The sequence below is a fragment of the Gymnogyps californianus genome, chromosome 20 (assembly GCF_018139145.2).
Source record: "Gymnogyps californianus isolate 813 chromosome 20, ASM1813914v2, whole genome shotgun sequence".
NCBI lineage: Eukaryota > Metazoa > Chordata > Aves > Accipitriformes > Cathartidae > Gymnogyps > Gymnogyps californianus.
The window spans coordinates 6211154-6232993 of NC_059490.1; the positions used below are offsets into that span (position 1 = coordinate 6211154).

Here is a 21840-nt window from a genome sequence, read left to right on the forward strand (position 1 = left end):
CTTTCCTATGTTCTTCTCTGTCCTACTGTTCATCCCCTTTCTGAGTTGAAGTCTAGGGCACAACGGGATTGCATGATTAGGGCGTGCTAGCAGAGAGGACACAGGCAGAGTGACATGGCTAGCATCAGGCAGCCACTGGCTACCCAGCCTGAATGAGCAAGTACCTTTTGTGGCTGAGTTTCCAGTCTGCTGCCTTCAGTATCAGTCCAGAACAAGGCTCAAACTCTCTATCTGGATTCATAGCCAACTATTAATTCACTGCTTCTCAAACATTTCCCCGTATGATCATTTTTTTTCTGGGGTGATGTCCGTGTTCCCTTTCAGACTTCCAGGCTTGCAGATGCACAAAGCATCATGCTGTCTACACTGAGAAAACTGCTTTGAACCATTTTGTGGCCAGGTTCCTTCCTCTTCTGAAGTCCCTAATTTTTAATGCTTCTCTTGTCGTGTTCATCTTTTATGAATGTCTGTCTTTATTCGGGGCTTTGACAGGAGATTGCTGAGGATTTGGAAAAATAGTAATCACTAGATTTACATCCAGAATAAATCAAATACAGGAAGAGGCTTTACCTCGTGGTGTTTGTGATATGGGCTCAAGATTGGCTATGTGGAACATGCGCAACCCATTCAAAGACTGGTCTCCCTCAGAGACCAGTTGTGACCCACAGGGCTGAAAAATGGAAGGTGGGATCTCTATGACACTTTCAGAGTTGCCCTGTATCTACTTTGCTATTTGTGTTTTCATGTCATTAACGCTATGTACGTGTGATACATGACAGTTTGATTTCTAAATATTACCTGTATTTAAACAGTTACGTGGTTAAATATACCAGTGAAAGCTCCAGTTTCTGTTCCATTAGTTCCAGGCCTCTTTGTAATTTTTTCCATTTATCTGTATGTGCATCTCTCTGTAACGTGAGGAATAGAAATGGTTGAAGAATCACAATGAAGTTGGTTTGTGTTGCCCCTGGCAAAGAGGAGTCCAGGCTAGATGGACACGTTTGGATATTGCTGTCTCAAATTCATCCATGGTGCCTGCAGGGGATGTTGCAGTCATGCAGTGCATCTGTTGTCACAACTCTCTTGTGGTGGCAGAGAAATGTAATTAGCTCAGCTTCTTCAATAGAGAGCTAGGGGATAAAAAGACCAGGCACAGCAATTTCTGTAGGAGACAAAATATTCAGCAGGATTTTTCCAGAGTGTAAAAACAGGTTAGAGATCTTTTCCTTGGGGGGAGCCAGAGAAGAGTTCACTACTTTTTGTAATGTTTCAGGAGCCCTTCTGTAGGTTTGTAATCTGCTTGGGTGTCAGATCAGAGTTACATTAGTCATCTGCTGAGACTTTCAGTAGTTCATGATCAGCCTACATGAATTCTTGGCTTAAGTCCCATCTTGTGGGGAGCAAGGATTTAAGACCCAAGTCCAGAGTAGTGTCCAAGCCACTGACCCTTCTGTCTATACAGATCTTCCTGTGCTAAGCGACAGGGCTTTAAAAACCCAAATCACAATGAGTCGTAGGGTGATGGTGAAAGTCTGAAGACACTGTGGACCACACACTGCTGTCATGTCTGTGGAGCTTCAGAGACCTCCACAGGTCCCTCCAATCTAAATCATTTCACAATTTTAAGACAAGGGTGGATGGGTGGGAAGTACCAGTGATTATGAACTACTCATTTAAGTAGGAGACCGAGATGTGATAATCTGCTAATCTCCCTTTTCCTTTCAGTTTGGCAGGGCCCTGTGTCACTCAGCACTGGCCACGAGGAACAATGCCAGACATTTGCTGCTGGGAGCGAGAGAAAATCTAGTCAGCTGAGGCCTCTGAAGGTACTGAGCAGGAGCTAGAAGATACAAATAGGGAAAAAGAGTGGAGTGGCACAGATCAAGAAAGCTTATGGGAGGAAAAAGAACTGTGAGGTGGAGATGAGGAGATATCCCTTCTTCTGACTCTGTAGGTGTTGGGTATTGGTGTCACCTCTCCCTCTCTTGCTCCTTTCCCCTATCAGCTAAGTGTGCATAAGTGATTTCCTGGCTACAGCTAACCTATCTGGAGAGTGAGACACAAGTGCCAAAACAGAAACACAGCAGGAGGTAACAGAGCAAACACAAAGGAGGTTTATGGAGTGGTGATTGAAATGTGCTGCTCTTTAAATGCCAGGAGAATAGATCGGGTTTAGGGCCAGAATAAAGGGAGACTGAGGGTGGGGGGAAGTGTTGAAGAAAGGGAAGTTTTCTATTGCTGGTTCTTCTCCCCCGTGTTTAAAGCACAAATGCTATGAAGGTAGGATGAAAGCACTTGGTGTCTCCTGGGGTACTTTGTTAATGGCAGGAGATTTAGCTCGTGGCAGTTTGTACTGTCTGTGCTGCAGCCCTGAACCTAAACATGGTGAGGCAATGCTTGCATTACTGCCATTACCTGTGTGTGTTACCGAGTTTTGCAGTACTGAGTCAATAACGTGTTGCTGCATCAGCATGGAAGGCAGGGTCCTGAGGAAAACACCAGCTTTAAAATGCTGTGACAGAAAAGAAATTGTCCATGGCAAAGCTAGCGCTAGTGTGCTGTGGGTGTCAGGTAGACAACTGTTCTTTCTCTACCTTTTGAATCAAGTAGCAGGCATATTCCATCCCAAAATCACTGCAGAACAATAGTGGGGAATAATGTTTCAAGTGTTTGTTTAATCAAATATTTTCACCCTGTGAAAGACACAAGGTTGCTGCATTCTCATTCCCCAAGTAAGGCTTTTCCTCATCTTTGTTCTGATTATATTTTTTTAAGGAGAGAAGGAAGATAGTATAAGATTTGTGAGAGGCAGCCAGCCATGCCAGTCTCTTTTCAAGCATTCTGCCCCAGCTAGCTTGGCCTGGGTCACACAGAGGAAAGAGCTGGACCTGGGACCATGCAACCCCTGTGCTCCAGTGTAAGCCAGAGCCAAAGGTGGTTTTGTGATGGGCTGGAATGACCTGCCTTCCATGCCCTCTACCTACCAGCTCCCCAGAGCTTGAACACCCCATAACCCATCTCCACTGCCAGGGAGGGGGAACCCCTATTCTTTCACACCAGTGAACGCTTCCCCAAGCCTCACAAGGGCTGAGGAAGCCCAGCTCAATCTCGCCCCTAAGAAGAAATAAGCAAGACAGGAGTTCAGTGAACTACATACACCCCAGTGTTTATTAACTCCAGATTAGTGTGACAGGCACAACGCTGCATCCATGGAATATCTCCCCACACTCTAAGCTTGTTCCTTCAGCCTCTTCAGCAGCTCCCTCAGCTGCTCGATCTGGGCAGTCACGCTGCTCTTGGCAGTACCGCCCATGGCCGTGTACTGCTCCACGCTGTTGACAACGTTGAAGACCTGGGAGACGTCGCTGCCAAACAGGGGGCTGGGGGGGGCAAAGGCAGAGGTGTCAGTGGAGAGCGCTGGGTGCTCTTGGCTGCCTTTACATGCTCACTGCCTGCAGAGAGGGTGAGGGAGTGGGGACGGAGCCCTTTTCCAAGGGAAAGGCCTCCTGCAGCCCTGCTTCTGCACTTCTAGTGCCTGACAGTAGCTGCTTGTGGCAGACCAGAGAGTCAGCTCCAAGGGGAGAATGAGCAAGTTCGGAGCGCAGCTCCTCAGAGGGCTGGTGCTTCCAGCTCAGAGCATGAATTTCTTCCAGTCCCTCCCAACAGCTGCTGCCCATGCCCCGCTGGAGCTGAAGGGTAGTGGTGGTGTCCCGCTTCAGTGTGTTCAGGCCCAGCAGTAGCAGCACTGATATTCAGGCCAGGAGGATTTTGGGGTGCTGTCTGGCCCAGGCATTTTGGGGAAGGGCACCATGAGGAGGCTGATGGCTGCCTGTTGAGGGGAGTCATGGCAAAAGAGTAGGGACGATACAAACCTGATGCTCTTCAGGTCATCCAGGCTGAGATTATTGATGGTCGTGCCTTTAGACTCGGCGAGGTGGACGGCCTTCCCGGAGGCAGTGTGGGCTTGTCTGAATGGCATCTGCAGTGAGAAGCAGAGGCCGCAGTCAGTGACCAGGCAACTGGGGTGTTTTTCAAAGGAAAAAATGGATGTGCTCTCTTTTTGGGTTGGCTGTTTTCACTTAGACAATGCAATCTGAATCCAGGTTTTCTGGGGTGTGAGGAGGGGAGCCGTTAGGAGGTAAAACTCCACCTGTAAATTACTATCAAGTCCACCCGGCAGCAGTTCCACTACTTGGGATACATGTAAAGAATGGGTTTCCAGCTTTCGTGTTTGTTGACCCAGACTGATCATCACCTGGGGACAGAACAGAAGGCCTCATCTCAGGCCCTCGCTAAGCAGTATTCTGCATCCAAAGAAATCACAGCTCCAGGTCTCCCTCTGATACTTACTCCTTTATGAACCAAGTAGAGAGCCAGATCAGACGACAGGATCTCAGGGCTCAATGCCTTCTCCATGTTCTCCTTGTTGATCTGCAGAAAGGAGGGTCAGAGGGAGACGTTATCATCAGCTCCTCCTTGGCGACATGTTAGTGGTCACAGTGAGGGGACTCCATATGGAAGGGACTTGGCTCTAAAAGGACCCTCAGACCCCCTGAGCAGCTGACAGCGGGGGCCATAATGAGCAGTATGGGTGAGGTCCTGAAGAGCCTTCATCTTAGGACCACTCTTGAGCTCTCTTACCTGTGTTACTCACAGAATGTGCACCCCAACCGTGTTCACTAGTGAGAGGCTGAAGCCTTACCTGGAGGGTAGAAATGACTCCCGTGGCAACCTGGAGCACAGCATTCAGGGTGTCCACAACATCAAAGACGGCCTCCTTGTCCTCCTGCATTGGGACAGGGTTGGAAATTGCTGTTAAGTCAACCTGGTGCAGCCCAAAAGCCCAACAGCCTGAGCGGCCCAGCCAGCAGAGCAGCCATGTCATCCCAGGGGCTCCTGCTGGGGGCCGGGGTGTCAACTGCAGCGTGCCGTGCCTCAGCCCCTTTCTCAGCACCCTGCACACAAGCAGGATCTGTGCAGGGAAATGTAGTGGCAAGACTGCTCAAGAGCAGAAGACAGCTGTGTCTGCTCAGAGAGATGGTGTGAAAGCTAACATGTCTTTTACCTGCAGATCCTTGTTGTAGGTGCTTGGAAGTCCTTTGAGAACCATGAGAATAGCAGCCAACTGCAGAGAGAAACAGGCGAGGCAGTTACAGGAAGAGAAGCACATTGCCCCAGCAGAGGTTAAGAGCCTCGACTGGGCACATTTCTTTACACAGAGGCAAGAAGGAAGATTCTTCAGCCCCAGTATGAGCTGTTTCCCCATCCCGCTTCTTTCTTTAGCAGGCTCACCCGTCCAAACACTCGTCCAGCTTTGCTGCGGATCAGTTCCAGACTATCAGGATTCTTCTTCTGAGGCATCATGCTGCTGCTAGTGCTGCAAGAAAGGTGTGTGGAATGTAAGGGTGGGCAAGACCCCAGTCCCTACAGACACAGGCTAAGACAGGTCATGCAGCACAGTGACCCAGCCCTCCAAAAGCGACATGTAGGTCCCCCTTCCCTGGACATGCTTCTAGGGTGTAGAAAGCAGTGAACTGAGTGTGCTTGGTTTCTCCTGTTTCCCACAGCAAAGCCTTTGGGTTTGCAGTCTTGTCTGGAGCTACCATGCAGTCCCACCTCTCCGAGAGGAAGCAGAAAAGAGGCTTGGCCCCCAGCCCCTCCAGAGGTGGTATCAACAGGCCAGCCTAAGTGTTGCTGTGACCTCAGCGAGGGAGGGCTGTGGTTGTGCCGCCCTGAGAGACAGGAAATCTGTTAGGATTGCAAACCCGGCTAGTCAAGGAAGGGCTTTGGCAGGCATTGCCAGCAGAGGAGGAAGTTCTCTCTGCCAGCAGTTGCTGGGGAGGAGTGCCTGCTGAATGCAGGCTTGCTTGAGTTACCAGAATGAGAAATAAGTGATCATTACTGAGGAATATTCACCCTAAGGCTGCCTTTCTGCCAGCCTTTTAATGCTGTGTCAGCCTTGTGCAGCACAGAGACCCCAACCACTGTCTCACCCTCTCATGTGAGGATAGCTGAGGAGAATTACTCCCCAGAGACCAGAAACCTACCAGTAGGTATCAGAGAGGGTTAGAAAGCCAAACTCGCTGGTACTGTAGATGATGAGATCTTCAGCCATCTTGCTAAGGTGGATCATCAGCAGGGTGGCAACAGAGAGGAATTCCACTGCAGAGAAGGCAGGAAATCAGGAGGTGAAAAAGGTGCTTGTTTGCTTGACAATCCAGGGAGCCCTGACTGGACTCTGGAGTTACTTCCTAGTGAGGGATTTCAGTCCCCTTGTTAAAGGAGGTTAACTGGGAAGGTCTCAGAAGCCTGATGCTAAAATAGTGGTGGGAAGGTGTGATTGGGTTGTGCTTACCCACAAAGTCTCTCTCGCTAACGGCATCCATGCTGTTCAGGCTGATGGAAGCAAAGTCCAGCTCTGTAAGGAAGGTGATGGACAGAGGAGGTCAGGCTTGGCATGACTGGAGCTTGAATGGAGCAGGGTGCCCCACCATGTAGGTGACTATGTGCCCTTGCGTAGTCCCAGGAAAACAAACATGTTTAAGTCACTGTCTCATTGCAGTAAAAAGCTGTTCAAAAGAAAGGCTTTGGCTCCAGGACAGTGCATTACGGTGCCGTTGGGAGCCATGTATCAATGCTTCCCTCCCTCCTAGATATTACATGTAGTCCTGTGCCAATCAATTATAGGGAGACATTTACCACTACGTAGAAGCTCTCTATCAATTTCCAGTGGGTTGCCAGCCAGAGCACCGCTGCCAGGGAAGAAAGAAACAGAAGTTATGCAAGATACCCTGCATATCCCAACCAAAACTGAGCTCTAGGAAGCAGGGAAGGCACCTCTGAAGACTTTGCAGAGCAAAGCAAGGCCCAGTGATTACACAAACAGTAGACCTTACCTTCCCAAAGGCAAGACGTTGATCCTCTTCTTCATCTCTCCTAGGCGCTCGGAATCACGGGTCAGAGCAACAGCATGGCTAGGAAATGATATGAGAGATGAAGCACGTGAAGTCAGAAAATGTCACTTTCCTTCCCAAGCAGTATGCGGCCACGTCTGGAGCCTGGGATCTCCTCTCGAACAGAAGAGGCTTGAAATGGAGCCTAGGCATGAAGGCCCTTTGAAGTGGAACAGTTAGCAGCCATACAAGATTCTCCATGTTACCCCCTTAGCTAAGGTGTAACTGTGGCCAAAGGATGGAGCGTACAGGGTGTCAGCCTCCACTGCCCACTCAGTGCTTGGGTCCCCGGTTGGTCAGAGCCGCACAGGAACATGGGGAGCTCCTGTTCCAATTTGCAAGGTTACCTCTGATTTGTCACCACCCCTGGCTGCCCCCTCAGAGGATAATGCTCTTCTAGGCTCCAGCTGAGCAGGGCCCCAAGGGTGGAGAAGGCTTTCTCCAGCCAAGTGTGAAAGGTGGTTACCTGAGCAAGAACTGGCTCCATCTGATGGGCAGAGCTTTCTGCAGGTGGGTGTAGCCAGGCAAGATAACATCAATTTCTCTGCATGTGAAAGGAGAGAAAGAGGTGAGCAGCAGCTGTCAGGATAGAAGGCAGTGGCAGGTACACTCCAGGGGTTTCTAGCAAGGTCACAAAGAGAACACCTTTAGCTTGTGTTGTGCTCAAGCTGGTCTATCTCTTCCTCTCCCTGTCACCTGCTACCTAAGCACACTGGGTTGAGATCTCCCGATCTTCCAGCGTGGTGCATCTGCCCTAGGCCTCCCTGGAAAATTGCCTGGTACGCTAATCCTTCTCTGGCAGGCAAAGATTCCCCAGTCCACCACCATTTGGGAGTGTGGTTTGTGAGGAGGAGGGTTAGACAGGGAGTTAAGACAGCTGAGCTTTTCTCCTATGTAGCAACTTGAAACATGTTCAAGTTCCCCACTCCTTCAGATGGATTTGGTGCCTTCTAGTCTTGTGTGGACTTCCAACCTCAGCTCCTTTGCTAGGATACACTGAGGGAAGAGGAAGGTCTCTGTGACACGAACTGTGGAGAAAGAGTCCGTTGTCTTTCCCTGTGCTACCACACACGGCCTGTCTGTAACTTCCTCCACAGGAGACCCTGCTGCTGCCCGGGTTGGTGTCAGTCAAAGAGCGAGCCTAGAAGTCTCCTGGCCCTGCAAGGCCAAGGCCGTGGATTTGGAAAAGGACTTACATGGCAGCGCGTTCCACCAGGGTCTTGATGAGCTGCAGGAGGTGAGTGGAGATGACAGAGAGGGAATTCTTCATGAACAGCTTCAAGTCAGTCACAACCTGTATGAGATTGGCCACAGTCAGACAAAGCAGAATGTGACATACTTAGTGACTGGCCACTATTACTGCAAAGTAAACCCCTCCTTTTTCTGTGTGATGGGAAGATGCATCTTCCTCTCATCATTTGGTCATTTTGATGTGGTAATGTCACTGTCATCTTGCAATCCAGGAAGAGATCCAAAGGCCATTCTGGTCTGAGGTCTCCTGAAGTGAGGTGGGGGAGGAGTACAAAGGAGAAAAAACAACAGTTCTGTACATACCTGATCATTCCTGCTTCTTCCAGTGTGCAGCTTTCCAGCTATGTCTCCAATCAGCTCCTGAGCACAAGAGGAGGATTTCTATCAGTGCCTCTGTACTCGAAGCAGGAGACTCCACATGAGCAGACCTCCTCCCTGCCTGGAAGGGACTCAGCTCTAGGATCCTGTGAGTAGCCCTGGGATCTCTTCTGGGGAAGGGCAAGTTTGGGTTCTGTGCTTGTACAGTGCCCCTTCCACAAAAGGGGTCTTGGAGACACTTGATTGTGCACCTGGGGTTTCAGTGCCACAAGGTCCAGAGGAAGTTCACAGTGGGACAGAGGCGCATGCGCTTAACGTCAGGCAGATCTAGCTACAGAGGAATGGGAGCAAGAGGTTAGAGGACCCAAACCTTTAGTCTGCGTTCGTTGGCAGTGTGGATATCCTCATCGCTTTGGGTCACCACAAAGACTCCTTTAGACCATTCCTCAGAGATCTACAACATCAGCAGAAACACGTGTCAGCCACTACGGTCACCCTGCTGCGCGTGGAGGCTGTAAGTGTCCCCAGCAAATACCAACTTCTGCCATCCCAATGGAAACCAAAGTGTTAAGTCGCACGCGAGCTCTGGCCTTCCTGTTCTTTCAGGCCAAGGCTGGCTGCTTGCTATATCCAGATATTCTGTACTGCCCTCGGTGGGATTCCTCTCTCTACCCATGATGATCCTGCAGTGTTATGGCTACAGGAGGATTTAAGCATTGCAACGAGCAAGTGAGCTGAAATGTCAGTGATTGCTTTAGTATTGTCCACAAAGATTTTCCTATACAAACAGTGTATAGAGTCACCATTGTCCATGGTGGGTGAGCAACAACAATGGATATTTTAAAAAAGCGCTTAGCTGCTGACTTCTCTTCCCCCTTATACAATGCTATGCCTTGCCTCCTGCTAACTCGGGCAGGCAGACTCAAAAGGATCCCAAGTGCGAGCAGAAAAAGAATATGCCTAATTCATACTGCAACGATTCCTGGTGAATGTTCAGTCTGAAGAAGATGGGCGGGCAGCTCACACTGAGCGCACCTCACCGAGGCACCGGGGCTGCCACAATGAGCATTGACAATGTGCTCATCAGCGCTTCAGGCTCTCACTGGGGGCTTGTCAGCTGGTTCACATCCTGCTGTTGGGCTTTGGTGCCTTCAGCAGGATGCAATTTGAGTATTGATCCCCTGCCCAGAATGTCTCCAAGAGTACTGAGGGCAATGCAGGGAAGATACTACAGATGCTGGGAGAAAAGTAGCCATTCATTCCAGCACACTTGACAGATGTCAAAGAAATAAATACCTTTTCCAGGCCACTCAGGATCTTCTCCAGCTCAGTTTTAGATAGGATCCCAGCCTTCTCCAAGGCTTTGGCGTAAGCCATGCTCCCCTGGATATCAACTTCAGACAGTCTCTGATCATATGTAATGGAAGAGCTGAGCATCTCCATGACTGGATCTGTACTTCCGACAAACCTTCCTCCCAACATTTTATCCCCCTGCAAGTAATGAAGTTAAGAGGCATGTTCAAAAGACTTACCGATAGATCCCCTAAAAATCAGTTCATGTCGATCCCACTCCTTATCCAAGTAAAACTGAGGACATACTCAGTGCTGTACCATTGACCAGAAAAGCCCTGGACTTTAAGACCTTTGGCAAGTAGTTGTAGAGGTGGAGAACATGTCACTGTCACTAGAATTTAGCCCTTGAGGTGTCAGGTCTGGCTCAGGAATCCTCCAAGATACTTTACTCCTGCAGGACTCTGGAGGGAGTATGTCCTGTCCGTGAAAACAAGTGTCAGGGCATATGGTGCAAGACCAGCATGGATTTCTCTTTTAAGGAAGCTGCTGATCACTGACCCTTTGATAGTCTCCTGACAGGGAAAAAAAGTAAGGGAGTCAGGGATATAGTGAAAGCTAGTATCTACTGTTACTTGAAGTAATAATTAAAAAAAAAAAAACTCTTTTAGGGAGACTGTAAGAAAATACTCGGTTGACAAAGAGCTATGGGCCAGCACAAGCCACATCCTCTAAAACACTCCTGTAACTATGAAGTGTTTGAAGTTACCATTTGAAGCATCTCCAGAGTCCATGATGTTCTTGCAAGCCTTGGCATAAAATTAGCACAAAACTGGTTAAGGTGCAGACTCCTAGAAAGGGAGGTCTGGGTACCTTTCACTCTTACAAATGTTCAGGGGAAAAAGAAAAGGAAAGAAAAAAAAAAAAAAACCACAACCCCAAACCACCCCGAGAAGGTCTCCGAAGCAGCGCGGCGCCGGGCTCCCGGGCCGCCCGCCGAGCTACCATGGACAGCGGGCGGGTGCCGGGGCCGGGGCCGGGGCCGGGGCCGGGGCCGGGGCCGGGGCCGGTGACCCGAGCAACCCTCTCCCCAGCGACTGTCTGAACCAGGGTGCCTGAGAGGAGAGCAGGAGAGAGCTTGCGGAGGTCAGGGTGTAGGCACGGGGTGCTGGAGATCTCTTTTTGAAGCAGGTTGGTCAGTAGGAGCTGCGGGGGGGGGGGAAATCGGCGTTGAAAAAGCAAAGTTTTCCAGCTCCTTGCTGGGAAACCAGTTCCCTGGGGTGAGTGGCAGAGGGGATGGGGCGTGAAAGGCCAGTGCTAGGAGCTAAGCGCTTGGATGGGGAAGAGGTATCTACGTATATCTTCGAGGTATCTAAGTATATCTTCACTACCATGGGTTTTCACCAGAATCAGAGGTGGGTTGTCAGAAATATTGCAGTACATATGTTTGCTGTCCCCTTCTCCTTTTGAACCCCGGTAAAACAAACCAGTTAGAGAGAAGCACCAGAATGAGCACGGCAGGTTGCAGTGCTGGGGTTATCCTGCAGTTGAGCTCGCGTCTGCCAGACCACCCCGAGACCACCCCTCCGGAGAAGCAAAGTTCACCCTCACCTCGGCTGCCATTTCGGACGACGTTTTGCTCGTTTGTGCAGCGATCCCGGCAACTGGTGCAACCTGTGGAACAGCGAGGTGAGGTGAGGCTCTGCCGCCGGTCCCGGTCCCGGTCCCGGTGCCGGTCCGGCTGCAGGACGGGGATCCCCGCTGCCCGCCCGGCCCCTCCGGGAGCCGCGGCCCCACTCACCCGCTCGGCAGCGCAGCCCCGGCTGCTCGCTCGCTGCTCCCGGCCCCTCCGCCCCGCTTTTACACGCCTCGGAGCGGGGCTGGCGGCTCGGTCCGCCCCGGCGGGGCGGGGTGTCCCCGGGGCCGGCCCCGCTCTGGTCCCCCCCTTCAGCCCCCTTCGCCCTTCCCACCCCTCTCCTGCCTCCGGCCCCTGCTCGACCAGCGCATGATGAGCAAGTCAGGGAGAGAAGTTTCTTTGGAGGCAGGGTTGCTGCAAGGAGGAAGGTTGGGAGAGATGCTCTCATGTTGCTTGTTAGTGAAGTTATTGGTGTAGCTTTAGGCAGTGCTCCTGCAGTGCCAGAGGGTCTTGTGTGTGGACAGGTCAGCTCCTTTTCTGGGAATATCCTTGTACTGAAGGAGTCACATCACTCTGTGTCATACCCCTCTAATGAGTAGTCTTTGATAAGAATGTGATTGATATGATGGCTGGGTCATCGTTGCTCAGTCCCCATTGCCACCCCAGCAAACACACAAGAATAAAATAGATGGGAGCTAGTTGCTCTTTCCCATTTCTGTGTGGATGAGACTTTTCACCCCGCTTGTAAGGATGCTGCAGCTCCAGCTTTGGGACTTCCCTGCTCTCACCAGTTGCATGGGGTCACTCTTGCTCAGAGGCTCCTGTGAACCTCGGACTGTGGCTGTGGGGTGTGAGGTTGTGCTCTGCAGCCTTGGCAAATAGCCTGTATCTTAAACTCATCCAACCCTAAATATCGTAGAAGTAAAGACCTGATTTAAAATACAAGAGAGCTTTGGGAGCAGCAACTCACAAAGCTACGGCTCAGCACCAATTTCTCGTTGACTCCTCAGATGCAGAGCACTCTTCTGCAGCCACTCCACAGAAAGCTGAATGCTTGCTGGTTCACCTTACTCAGTGTGCTACTACAGTATAATATTTTTCCATCTGCATGGTCCAAACCTTTCACAGAGCTCAGGAAAAATATTCCAACTTTCTCGTCCACATTTCGTTGGGTTATTTTCTTCCCATTAACTGACCCTCTTGTCCTTTTCTACTGTTCTCTCAGTTCTGCAACTTATGTCCTTTTCCTTTTTACACTAGGACATTTACACTAGGAAACAGTGCTTGATCAGTTTGTGATCATGTTCCTTCCTACTCTGAAATCCCTCATTTTTACCACTTTGTCTTGTTCACCCTTTAGGCGTATCCTTGTCCTTACTCTGGGCTTTGACAGGAGATTGCTGATGTGTTGGGAAAATAGTAAGCACTGAATTTATAACCAGAGTGAATCTATGTCAATAAGATCTCATTAATCTATGTCTGATATTACATGTGGCAAGGACGCGTGCTTTCACATGGGATCTGTCAGCAGTATCACTGTGTGTTTAGCAAACTTCACGGGGATTAGTTTGCTTGTAGTACGCTGCTTAACTCCTGTCCTAGTTTCTATCTAGGAGATTATTCTCTCTTTTCCCATTTTTAGATGAAACAGGCAATAACTATCCTTTCTGTATAATAAGCAATGTAGAGTAATGTTTTTATAATAAAAATTGAAGTGAAACTGTAAATCTAAGCAGAAGTCATTAATGTAAAAATGCACACTGAAGAAATAGCATTTCTTTTTTGAGGGGAAAACAGTGAAATAGCATTGCAAAATAGGTTTTCAATGCACACTGAAATGTATTCTTATTACTATCTTTATTTGTTCTGGTTTGGATGGCTGTCCACTTCCCGTCATCTTCTTTCAGTATTTTATTTGCTTAGAGAAATAGAGAGATTAACCCCCAAAATCCCCACTCCACAGTTAAATACCAAGGAAAGTCTGAGGGAAAGGTCTTCCATTTATTTTCCCTTCTGGCACAGCAAATGGCACATCGTTCATACATGAATATTCCCAGCTACATCCTTTTCCAAGCTGATGTACAGTGAGGTAGTACTAGAGAGTAAAGTGCCCATTTTGCAGCATGGAGAAGTTTAATTAAATATATTTTAATGTTCTCAAAGACTTTAACTTTATTTGTACTTGCTTTTGTAATCAGTCACAGCCTTACTATTTCTTTTAGAGTGCATTTTTTGTTGGAAGAGTGCAATACTTGGGGAGTGCAGCTCTGAAGGAGTGCTTTAGTGGTTTCTAGAAATACACTTTTCATAATAGGACTTATTTTCATAACTGAGTCCCGTGAAGAAAAAGGATGGCATAAACTGTTCCAGTGCACCTTCTTTAAAAACATTCTTTTTTTAACTGTCATTTTGGTTTAGAAAAAGAAAAAAAGCTCTATGGGCTGAAGTGCTAGTCAAACGCACTGTCAGCTAGACTGATGTGAAGTGGTGCTGACATTTTTCGTTAAAAAAAAAAACCCAACTTTGTTTAATGAATTTTGAATGTAAAAGAAAAAAAGACACTATAGGGTGATCAGCGAAATGCTGAATACAGTAAACATATTTCATGACAAAGAATACAAATACCCTGCAGATCTGCTTTCAATAGCAATTACTAGGCCCCCTGCTTTCAATAGTTAATACCGAGGCCCCTCTCTCACCAAGCCTTAGCGGTAACAATCACCAGCCAATGCTTAAAATGTTGACATGCTAAGCACATTTAGAAAAACCTATGTCTGCATTCCCTATGGATGGTGTAGCATAACTGTCTAACTCCTAAAGTGCAACAATTAAAAACAAAGTGAACTGAGCTAATCACCTCATCTCCTGAAAAGTTGTATGTAAGAGTAATGAGTTCTCTCTTAGATATTCCCCTTCTCCCTTGCATGATGTCAGTGGAGCTGTAGCTGGTCCATATATGTATTTACACCCTAACAGGCTATATGTCTCCATTGGAAAATATTTAGGAAGAATATCTCTATTAGAAAAAAAATGGAAAGCTGTTGAGAGAGGCATTTGTATTATGCTCATTCATCCCAGCTGCTGGGATCAGGCATCATCATCATGGATTGTAAAAAAGTATATCAGCAAAGGTCTGGAATGAAACTTTTGGAGAAACAGTGAAAATAAAGATGATAAATTGGTGCTGGGGGAGAGATATAAAGAGAAGACGCAAAGGAGAAATAAAAATATGCTGAAGATTCTGAACCCATATCTAAAGAGAGTGATGAGAGAGGCAGGCAAGGATTAGTAGATTTCTGGAACAAAACTCTGAAATTTGATCGTCTGGAAACACCATATTTTTTCAAATGAAAGCTGACATCCTTTCCCTTCTTTTTTTCCCTTTAGCCTGGCTGGGAGCTGGTGTACAGGCAGTTTCATGTGCAGGGTTTGAAACATGTCAGAGAAGTTACAGAGCATTTGCTGTGCCAGTTTTGGCCAACTTACAAGCTCAGTTAATCCTGACATGAAAAAGAACAGCATCCATTACATCCTGTCCACTGAGTCAGACCAACGGCTTTCAGTCTGCAGTTTGAAGACCTTTCTCCTGGCTCTTTTCCCATAGGACTCCATGACAAATGATTCGGGAGTATAAATGAATTTCTATCTGTACTATACAATCTGCATGTGATGGGGTCCACATGTCCACTGAAACTTTTTTAGGGGTCTTCAACTGAAAAGGGCTGAAAAAGCTTTGCAGTAGGCTTTTAAACTTTGCCCAGCACTTAGGTATCTGATGACGATGGTTCCTGGAGAGCTGGGAGCTGTGTGTTGCCCCCTGTCCTGGCACTGAAGACTGCTCCTGAAGCGCTGCAGTTTGCTCATGTTATTCAGAATTGGTTGAGGATTTGTAACAGCCCAAGGAGGAGCAAAGTCCCAAAAGTGGGAATGGACTTTCTTCTGGCTTGGTTCTGGAGAGAAAAGTGGCTGGTGGATTTTGTGCTAGTATTGCAAGCCGGAGGTTGTGGGCACAAGCCTAACCCATTCGGTTCCCTAGATGGCTCTTACAGCCCCACTGCAAACAAGCAAGTGTATGTGTATGTGACTCCTAGGGAGTTAGTGGGGGTGGTTTTGCATATGAACTTTTGCCTGAGAGATAATGGCAAAATTAAGTAATGAATGTTTCCCTGACTCTCAGTCGCTGAGCCAGACAATTTCCCTTGCTGTAGCCAATAGGATTTTCAGCTATTTGCACTCAATGGCGTGTCTTCAGTTTTCTCGAGAATGAAGAGGGCTCTTGCAAGGTTTAATAGCACATAGATTAAATGGGAAAGAATCACAGTGATGGTGGGAAAAGACATGATGCTGATGAGCTTGATAAGATGTATGTACACACGCTTTAAAAGATAAGAGTATTATACAACTAGTTCAGCCTTACAGTATTCTGTTTGCACATGACTAGAGATTTGATTTGGAAGGACCTCTACAATACTATTTTCCCCTTGTCATACTTAACAGTGGCTAATTGTCAGAATCTGAGTAGGTTTTCAGAACGTTTTGCCCCATGACATTTTTTGTGCTGTTTTCTGCCCAGAGTAGTTACAACCCGGAGGGCGGGAAACATGTTCTCATCACCAGCATTGGTGGTTCAGTGGTAGAATTCTCGCCTGCCACGCGGGAGGCCCGGGTTCGATTCCCGGCCAATGCAGTTGGTATTTTTGTTTTCCCCCCCCCCCCCCCCCCCTCTTTATTTCGCCTTCCTTTTCCGCTTCCGTCCTGGCCGCCAAAACCTCCTTCAGCTCAACCCCAGCCTCCTCCGCACTCCCCTTGCCTTCGCCGGGCGGGCTGCGGGTGTGTGCCTGTGAGGGGAAGCTCTTCGGCGAGGCGGCGGCCAGGGGCGGCCCCCGCGGGTGGCTGCGCCCGGGGCGGACAAGATGGAGGTGTAAGGAGCGGCGGGGAGGGCGTGGGGCCGGGCCGCTGCCGCCTCCCCCGAGCTGCGACCCTTCCGTGGCGGCAGCGGGGGCTCCAGGGCCGGAGCGTGTGTGGGGGTACATGTGTATGGGCCTGCCTGTGGTGTGTGGGTGCATCTATATGGGCCTGCCTGCAGTGGGGGGGGGGAGGGGGGGGGGCGGTATATCTGTATGGGCCTGCCTGTGGTGTATGGGGGGGGTATGTTGGGCCTTTAACACCCCTATAGCCAGCAGTGTGTTCAGGCATTCTGATGAGAAACTGAGGGGTTTTTCTTTGCTTTAAAAATCTTGCTGAAGCATCTGTTTGGGCAAAAGGTGTGGCTCAGCTTGAATCCTGCTCTCCGTCCCCATCTCCCCTGCCCTCCTGTCTCCTTGTGCTCCCTTCTCTGTTCTGCCCTGGCAGAGGTGAAACGTGAATCCTCTGCTGCAGCTTCTGGGAGAGAGTTACTCCTGTGAGTGTCAGGGAGACGGCTCATTGTAGGAGCTGAATATGCTGGAGAAGGAGAAAACCTAACAACGGGTGTGTGCTAGCAATTGCAAACACAAGAGGCAAGTCAAAATTTTGGCTAGCCGATAATTCGGGGCAGTTACACCAGCCAGCCCCCAGGTTGCCGTCCCAGGCAGCAGGTTTTGTTGGCTTCCTGCGCTGAGAGCACTATGCGTGTTTCTGTCTTGTTAGCGTCACCTGGGCACAAAACAGTAGGATTTGACCTATTTTGAAGCTTAGAAACTCATGAGTTCTGTGGAGCTCGTTACACTGTGTGGTTATGGGTTATATATGTGTACGCGGCGCTGGTTTCTAATGAATGGGGACACAGAGGATGCCAGTCCCGTGGGATGTATGCCAGCATCCACCAAAGTCAGCTGAGCTATTGCAGTTTGTGTTATCCATGGATGCTTTATTATCATTAAATCTTTTATACTAATTAAATCTTCTTACATAAAATTCGAAAGTAGATAACAAATAAGAAACATCCATTGAAATATGGGGTTGTGTTATGTTAGCTTTAACGTGAGTAGCAGCTTGCAGGGAAATGAGCTGTTCTTGCTGTTGTATACTGAAAAATGCTGGGAAACATACACAGGCTGAAAGTTGCTGTTGCATGTGAGGAAAGATAGGATTTGCCCTGCTGAGAAAGATGCTTTTGATACCATTAATAGTAAGTCTGTGATGCTGCTTATACATCCACTTGTTTTTTATTACCTTGAGTAGCCCAACTTATTTTACTGGTGCTACCTCTTTTACTACCCATAGGAAGGTGCATCAGAGGTAGAAGACCTGGGGGCTGAAGTCCTGAGCTGTGGGTGACTGTCCCTTGCATTGGAATGGAACAATTTAGTCCATTTAGCACTTGAATTATTGTTGGAATTTAATCTTCCTAATCTTTTTCCTCCTGCCTGATGGCCTTCATAGAGGGAAGCTCTGCAATGAGGAAGACCTCTCTAAGTTCTTACCATGTCAGAAGTACCTGTTACTAGAGAAAAGAACCCTCCAGAAAACGTTGTGGTTTAAATATGCAACATATTTTAAGCAGTAGATTTAAAAACATGAAGTGTCAGTGATATTGGGAGAGGTGTGATGCCGTATACTAAGATATTTTTTTATATATGCAGAAGACCTTCTCAATAATATTTTAGTTTGGACTGAAATTTGGGCAAATATTACCTATTTAAAGATTTTAAAAAGTGTTTATACATTTGGTATTAACATGACATTTTTTTTCCCTTTCTACTTAAGTCTGAATCTCATAAAAATTAAGCACACTGTTTAGTTGACTATTTAAAAATATACATTAGAATTCATTATTTATAATTTCTTGTTTTCTGAATGTAAAAATGGTAGTTGCTTCATGAGAGTTAGGACTGAAGAAAATTGTATTTCTACTTTATAAGTTCTGCAAAAGTTTTTGAAACTGGTCTTGTTTATCAGTTTATAATTTTATATTTCAGCACAACAAAAATTGTTGAATTTGAGACTGACTCATTTGCTATCCATTGTTAAAAGAAAAAATAAGTCTTCTTCTGAATGAGAAAGTGTTTTTGAATTAAAAAGGAAGCAATAGTCTTAACTTCAGAGAGATTTCAGACTCATTTGCATAGTAATGTATTTACTCTATATGACCCTTTCACTTATTTAACTGAATAATTCCGTATATAATTCTTCTATGGCATTATTATTTCTAACGAAGAATGTCTTTGATCCATAGGGATTTCTGTAGCGATAGCTTGAATGCAAACATTCTGAAGAATTGCATTTACCTAACAACAAAAGCTATATGGTTTGTAAAACATGAATGAAAACTAATGCGTGTGTGAGCTCACTTGCTGAAGTTTCTCTCGAGTCAGCGAAATGGAAGCTGAACTTCATCTCAGCGTATTTTAGAAGGTCCTTTTCATTTAAAAACAATTATAGAACCTGTGGAAGTTTGTGGACGCATTTAACTCGTTTGAAAGTGATGAACGTGACAGTTCTATTCAAACAGTTGATGGTGCTTAACAATACATTGTACCTTTTTTTTCTTTTTTTCATAAGCTGCTGCACAGACCTGAGAAAGGCCTTTTTTTCCTTTTGTATGGAAACTTTCTGTTGTTGTGGCTACTGACTGCTCAGCAGAATGTGGTGTTTGGGGAATACAGGATGTTCTTTGTCAGTTTTTCTCCCTTTTTTAAATTTAAAAATAAAAAATCACAATATCCAGTAGTAATAGAGGCGTAATTAGTCTAAATATGTGCTTGGCTCGATGCATTCAGCCTACCAGTGGTGGATAACAATTCTTGCTGGATAACGATTCTTGCTTAATTGGGACAGAATTAGTGGGGAAGTGTTTGGCTGGTGGAAAATGGGAAACTCAGCCTTGCCCTGCTAATAAAGGAGTAGCCCCATAAAGATTCAAATAATAAATAAAGAGGAAATGCAATAAGGTATTTTTTACTCAGTACAGTATGTGTAAATATAGTGCCATATCTATACACACACATATGTACACTGTACTAAAAATAGTAACTGTATTTTATTTTTCTGTACTCTAGACTAGTAAATAAATAGTGTGTGTAATCTGAATGATTTTTCCTGTCAGTCTTTATTCAGATAGGAGACCCTTTTTTGTAAGGAAGAGGCAAGTCAATTTGGTTTTAGTTTGTAAAATTGGGTGAGTGAATGAAATAGTGTGGCTGAGTAAAAAGATTACGTTGTGTAAGTGTATTATGATTTATGGGGCAAATTGTGTAAAATGTACCATATATTCATGTAATAATTCTAAAAATATGGAAAAATATTTTCCAGAGGTGGCAACAACTTGGTAATTGTAGAATCACCAAAAATAGATTTCTTGATGATTTTTCTTTTTTAACTTTATGAAAGTAGTGTCTGTTCTTTTACAGTCTGCATGACTCAGCAAATAAAAATTTTAGACAGTTTCATTTGGAACATAAATTAATTGTTTTCATTTTTCCTTTTAGAAAAGATGCAAATGCCGCATTGCTAAGTAACTTTGAGGTAAGTTTATCTGCGTCCTGATTTTAAACCAGCAGTTTAAAGCTGTAATCAGTCACTTGCATACTTCTTTGGAAGCTGAAAATTGCCAGTGGCAATCAGCAAGCCCTGTATGTGATTTCCACCCCCTCCATTTGATTTGTTATTAAGAAAAAAGCTTTTTAAAGAAAATCTGGTTTTCTAGAAAATTACTAGTTTTCACTAGTCATGGGTACTGTATTATTATTTGGTTGGTCCCAAATCTATAAAAACAGATATAAATATGTTTTTCAAATAGATGAGGAGTAGATCTTTAGAATGTCAGTAACTAACTTCAGCCTTGTCATATTTACACTGTTGCTCTGTGGTTAGTTTGTTGAATCCTCTTGTGTATGGCAGGTTGTTATTTCGGATTTGATTCTCCACATCTTTAAGCACTTGTGTATTTGGGCAAGTGCACTGGATTCACTGGTGCTTTCTATGACATATGGTGCATTGGATCCCAAATCGGGAATGTTGACACTTCTGCAACTGGGCAGCAATGTCCAAAATATCTTTTTTTGAATTTATCTTATGATAAGCCAATATGCCACCAGGTGTGTGACACACTGATTGCTGGAGTCTCTTTAATATTGCAAGTAAAAATTCTCACAGAAAAATTCAAACATTTTTCACAGATGGCTGCTGCTAGAATCAATGTTTCGTATTTAACCTTGTGATGTGCAGTATCATCCGAGAACCTATAACTCATTAATGCATTTTATTAAAGCCAATGCTACTGGAAATGCAGTCTTACACCTCTGAATGCTTGAGAGTATTTTTGTAAAGAGCTTGAGGTGTTTCCAAAGCAGGTTAGGTTATAGTAAGCATGAGGCAGTTTGCTGATCTGAGTTGTGTTACTCAGGATAAACACTCCTAGCAGCCAGTGATGCACTTTGATCTGGTGTCATGGGGAAGCTACAGTGCCCTGTCATAACAAACAATGAATATTGGCACACAAATAACAAGTAAAAAAATAATCTTGTTTTCTAGTGTAGATAAGCTCTGAATCATTTTCCTCTCTCCTGAGTAAAGGTATTTTTTTAGTGATGTAGAAAGAAATGTAGTGTTCTTGTTGGTTTAACTTCAGCCAGGTAATGGAAAGATTTCAGTGCTTTGTTTATGAATGTAATTTTTTGAACGGTTTTAATAATCCAAGTGCTTTTGTTTATATTGTTTTATTGCTGAGGCTTGAAAGTTGCACAGCTGTTCCATCCTGTTCTGAAATAAATCTTGAAGTGTTTTATCTTGAGCTGCATCTGTCTGCGTACAGCAGAGCAACCATCTGGTGACTGTTAGAAGGGCTTTAATGAGGTACTTGGAAAGAACTGTCTTGCCTAAGAAAGAGATGATATTATTGTCAGCCAAACTAGTATTAAGTGTCTGTTTGTTAAAAACACGTACTATGGCAGTACAGAAAATAGCAAGTATTTCAGAGATTATTTATGGCAAAATCATCTCTGCTTCCTTCTTCTTCGTTTGCTGGGATATTTGTTGGAATCTAGGTATTACTGCCTGCTGAGGTTCAAGTAGTGGTGTCAGTCACATTATGTAAAATCTATAGGTGTCCTAAAGGTATGGTCCAGAATAGGGAGAATTGCAGAATCAATTCTTCATGCCCTTCAGTCAGAACTTTCTTCAGCTGAGTCTTTTTGTTGGTGAATGTACCGTGTATGTTGAAAAAGAGCAAAAGGAAGTGGAAAACGAAGTTACCGATGAGGGTGCTTATTTCTCATTTCTCTTTCACAGCAGTTGTCATGCATGCAGCTTTTCGATTCTTTGGAGGAAGGGATTTGCAGTGTCTGCAGCTGTAGGCTTTTGGGGCATGGCTTTTCACTGCTCTTCAAAGTATTGATTCCCCTAAAACTACCGATCTCTTTCTGTTTGCTCCTCTTTCCAGTTGCAATTTGACTGGCATAGCTGACATTCTCT

General features: G+C 46.0%; 2 protein-coding genes and 1 non-coding gene across 4 annotated transcripts in view; 2 read left to right on the plus strand and 1 right to left on the minus strand.

Moving 5' to 3' along the window:
- Window positions 1-3140: 3140 nt before the first annotated feature.
- LOC127024269 (argininosuccinate lyase) lies at window positions 3141-11474 on the minus strand. Of its 2 annotated transcripts, none has more exons than XM_050908727.1 (16): window positions 11424-11474; window positions 9819-10013; window positions 8893-8976; window positions 8508-8564; window positions 8150-8247; window positions 7420-7497; window positions 6897-6974; window positions 6700-6752; window positions 6356-6418; window positions 6048-6162; window positions 5293-5377; window positions 5066-5125; window positions 4703-4786; window positions 4351-4431; window positions 3873-3979; window positions 3141-3380 (listed from the first exon to the last, which is right to left on the minus strand). In XM_050908727.1, the coding sequence occupies exons 1-16, from the start codon at window positions 11433-11435 to the stop codon at window positions 3230-3232; spliced, it is 1401 nt and encodes a 466-aa protein (XP_050764684.1). In that variant the 5' UTR covers window positions 11436-11474; the 3' UTR covers window positions 3141-3229. The 2 variants fall into 2 exon arrangements, with proteins under 2 accessions (XP_050764684.1, XP_050764685.1); XM_050908728.1 differs by having other exon boundaries at window positions 11418-11435.
- Window positions 11475-16064: 4590 nt separating this feature from the next.
- On the plus strand, window positions 16065-16135 carry TRNAG-GCC (transfer RNA glycine (anticodon GCC)). The gene has a single exon. It is a non-coding gene; the product is annotated as a tRNA-Gly (tRNA).
- Window positions 16136-16254: 119 nt separating this feature from the next.
- Window positions 16255-21840, plus strand: part of CRCP (CGRP receptor component) — a 33972-nt gene continuing 28386 nt past the window's right edge. Inside the window, exons 1-2 of the mRNA XM_050909136.1 lie at window positions 16255-16369; window positions 19857-19893. Of these exons, the coding sequence (XP_050765093.1) occupies window positions 16362-16369; window positions 19857-19893 (45 nt within the window). The 5' untranslated portion in view covers window positions 16255-16361. The remainder of the gene's footprint in view (window positions 16370-19856; window positions 19894-21840) is intronic.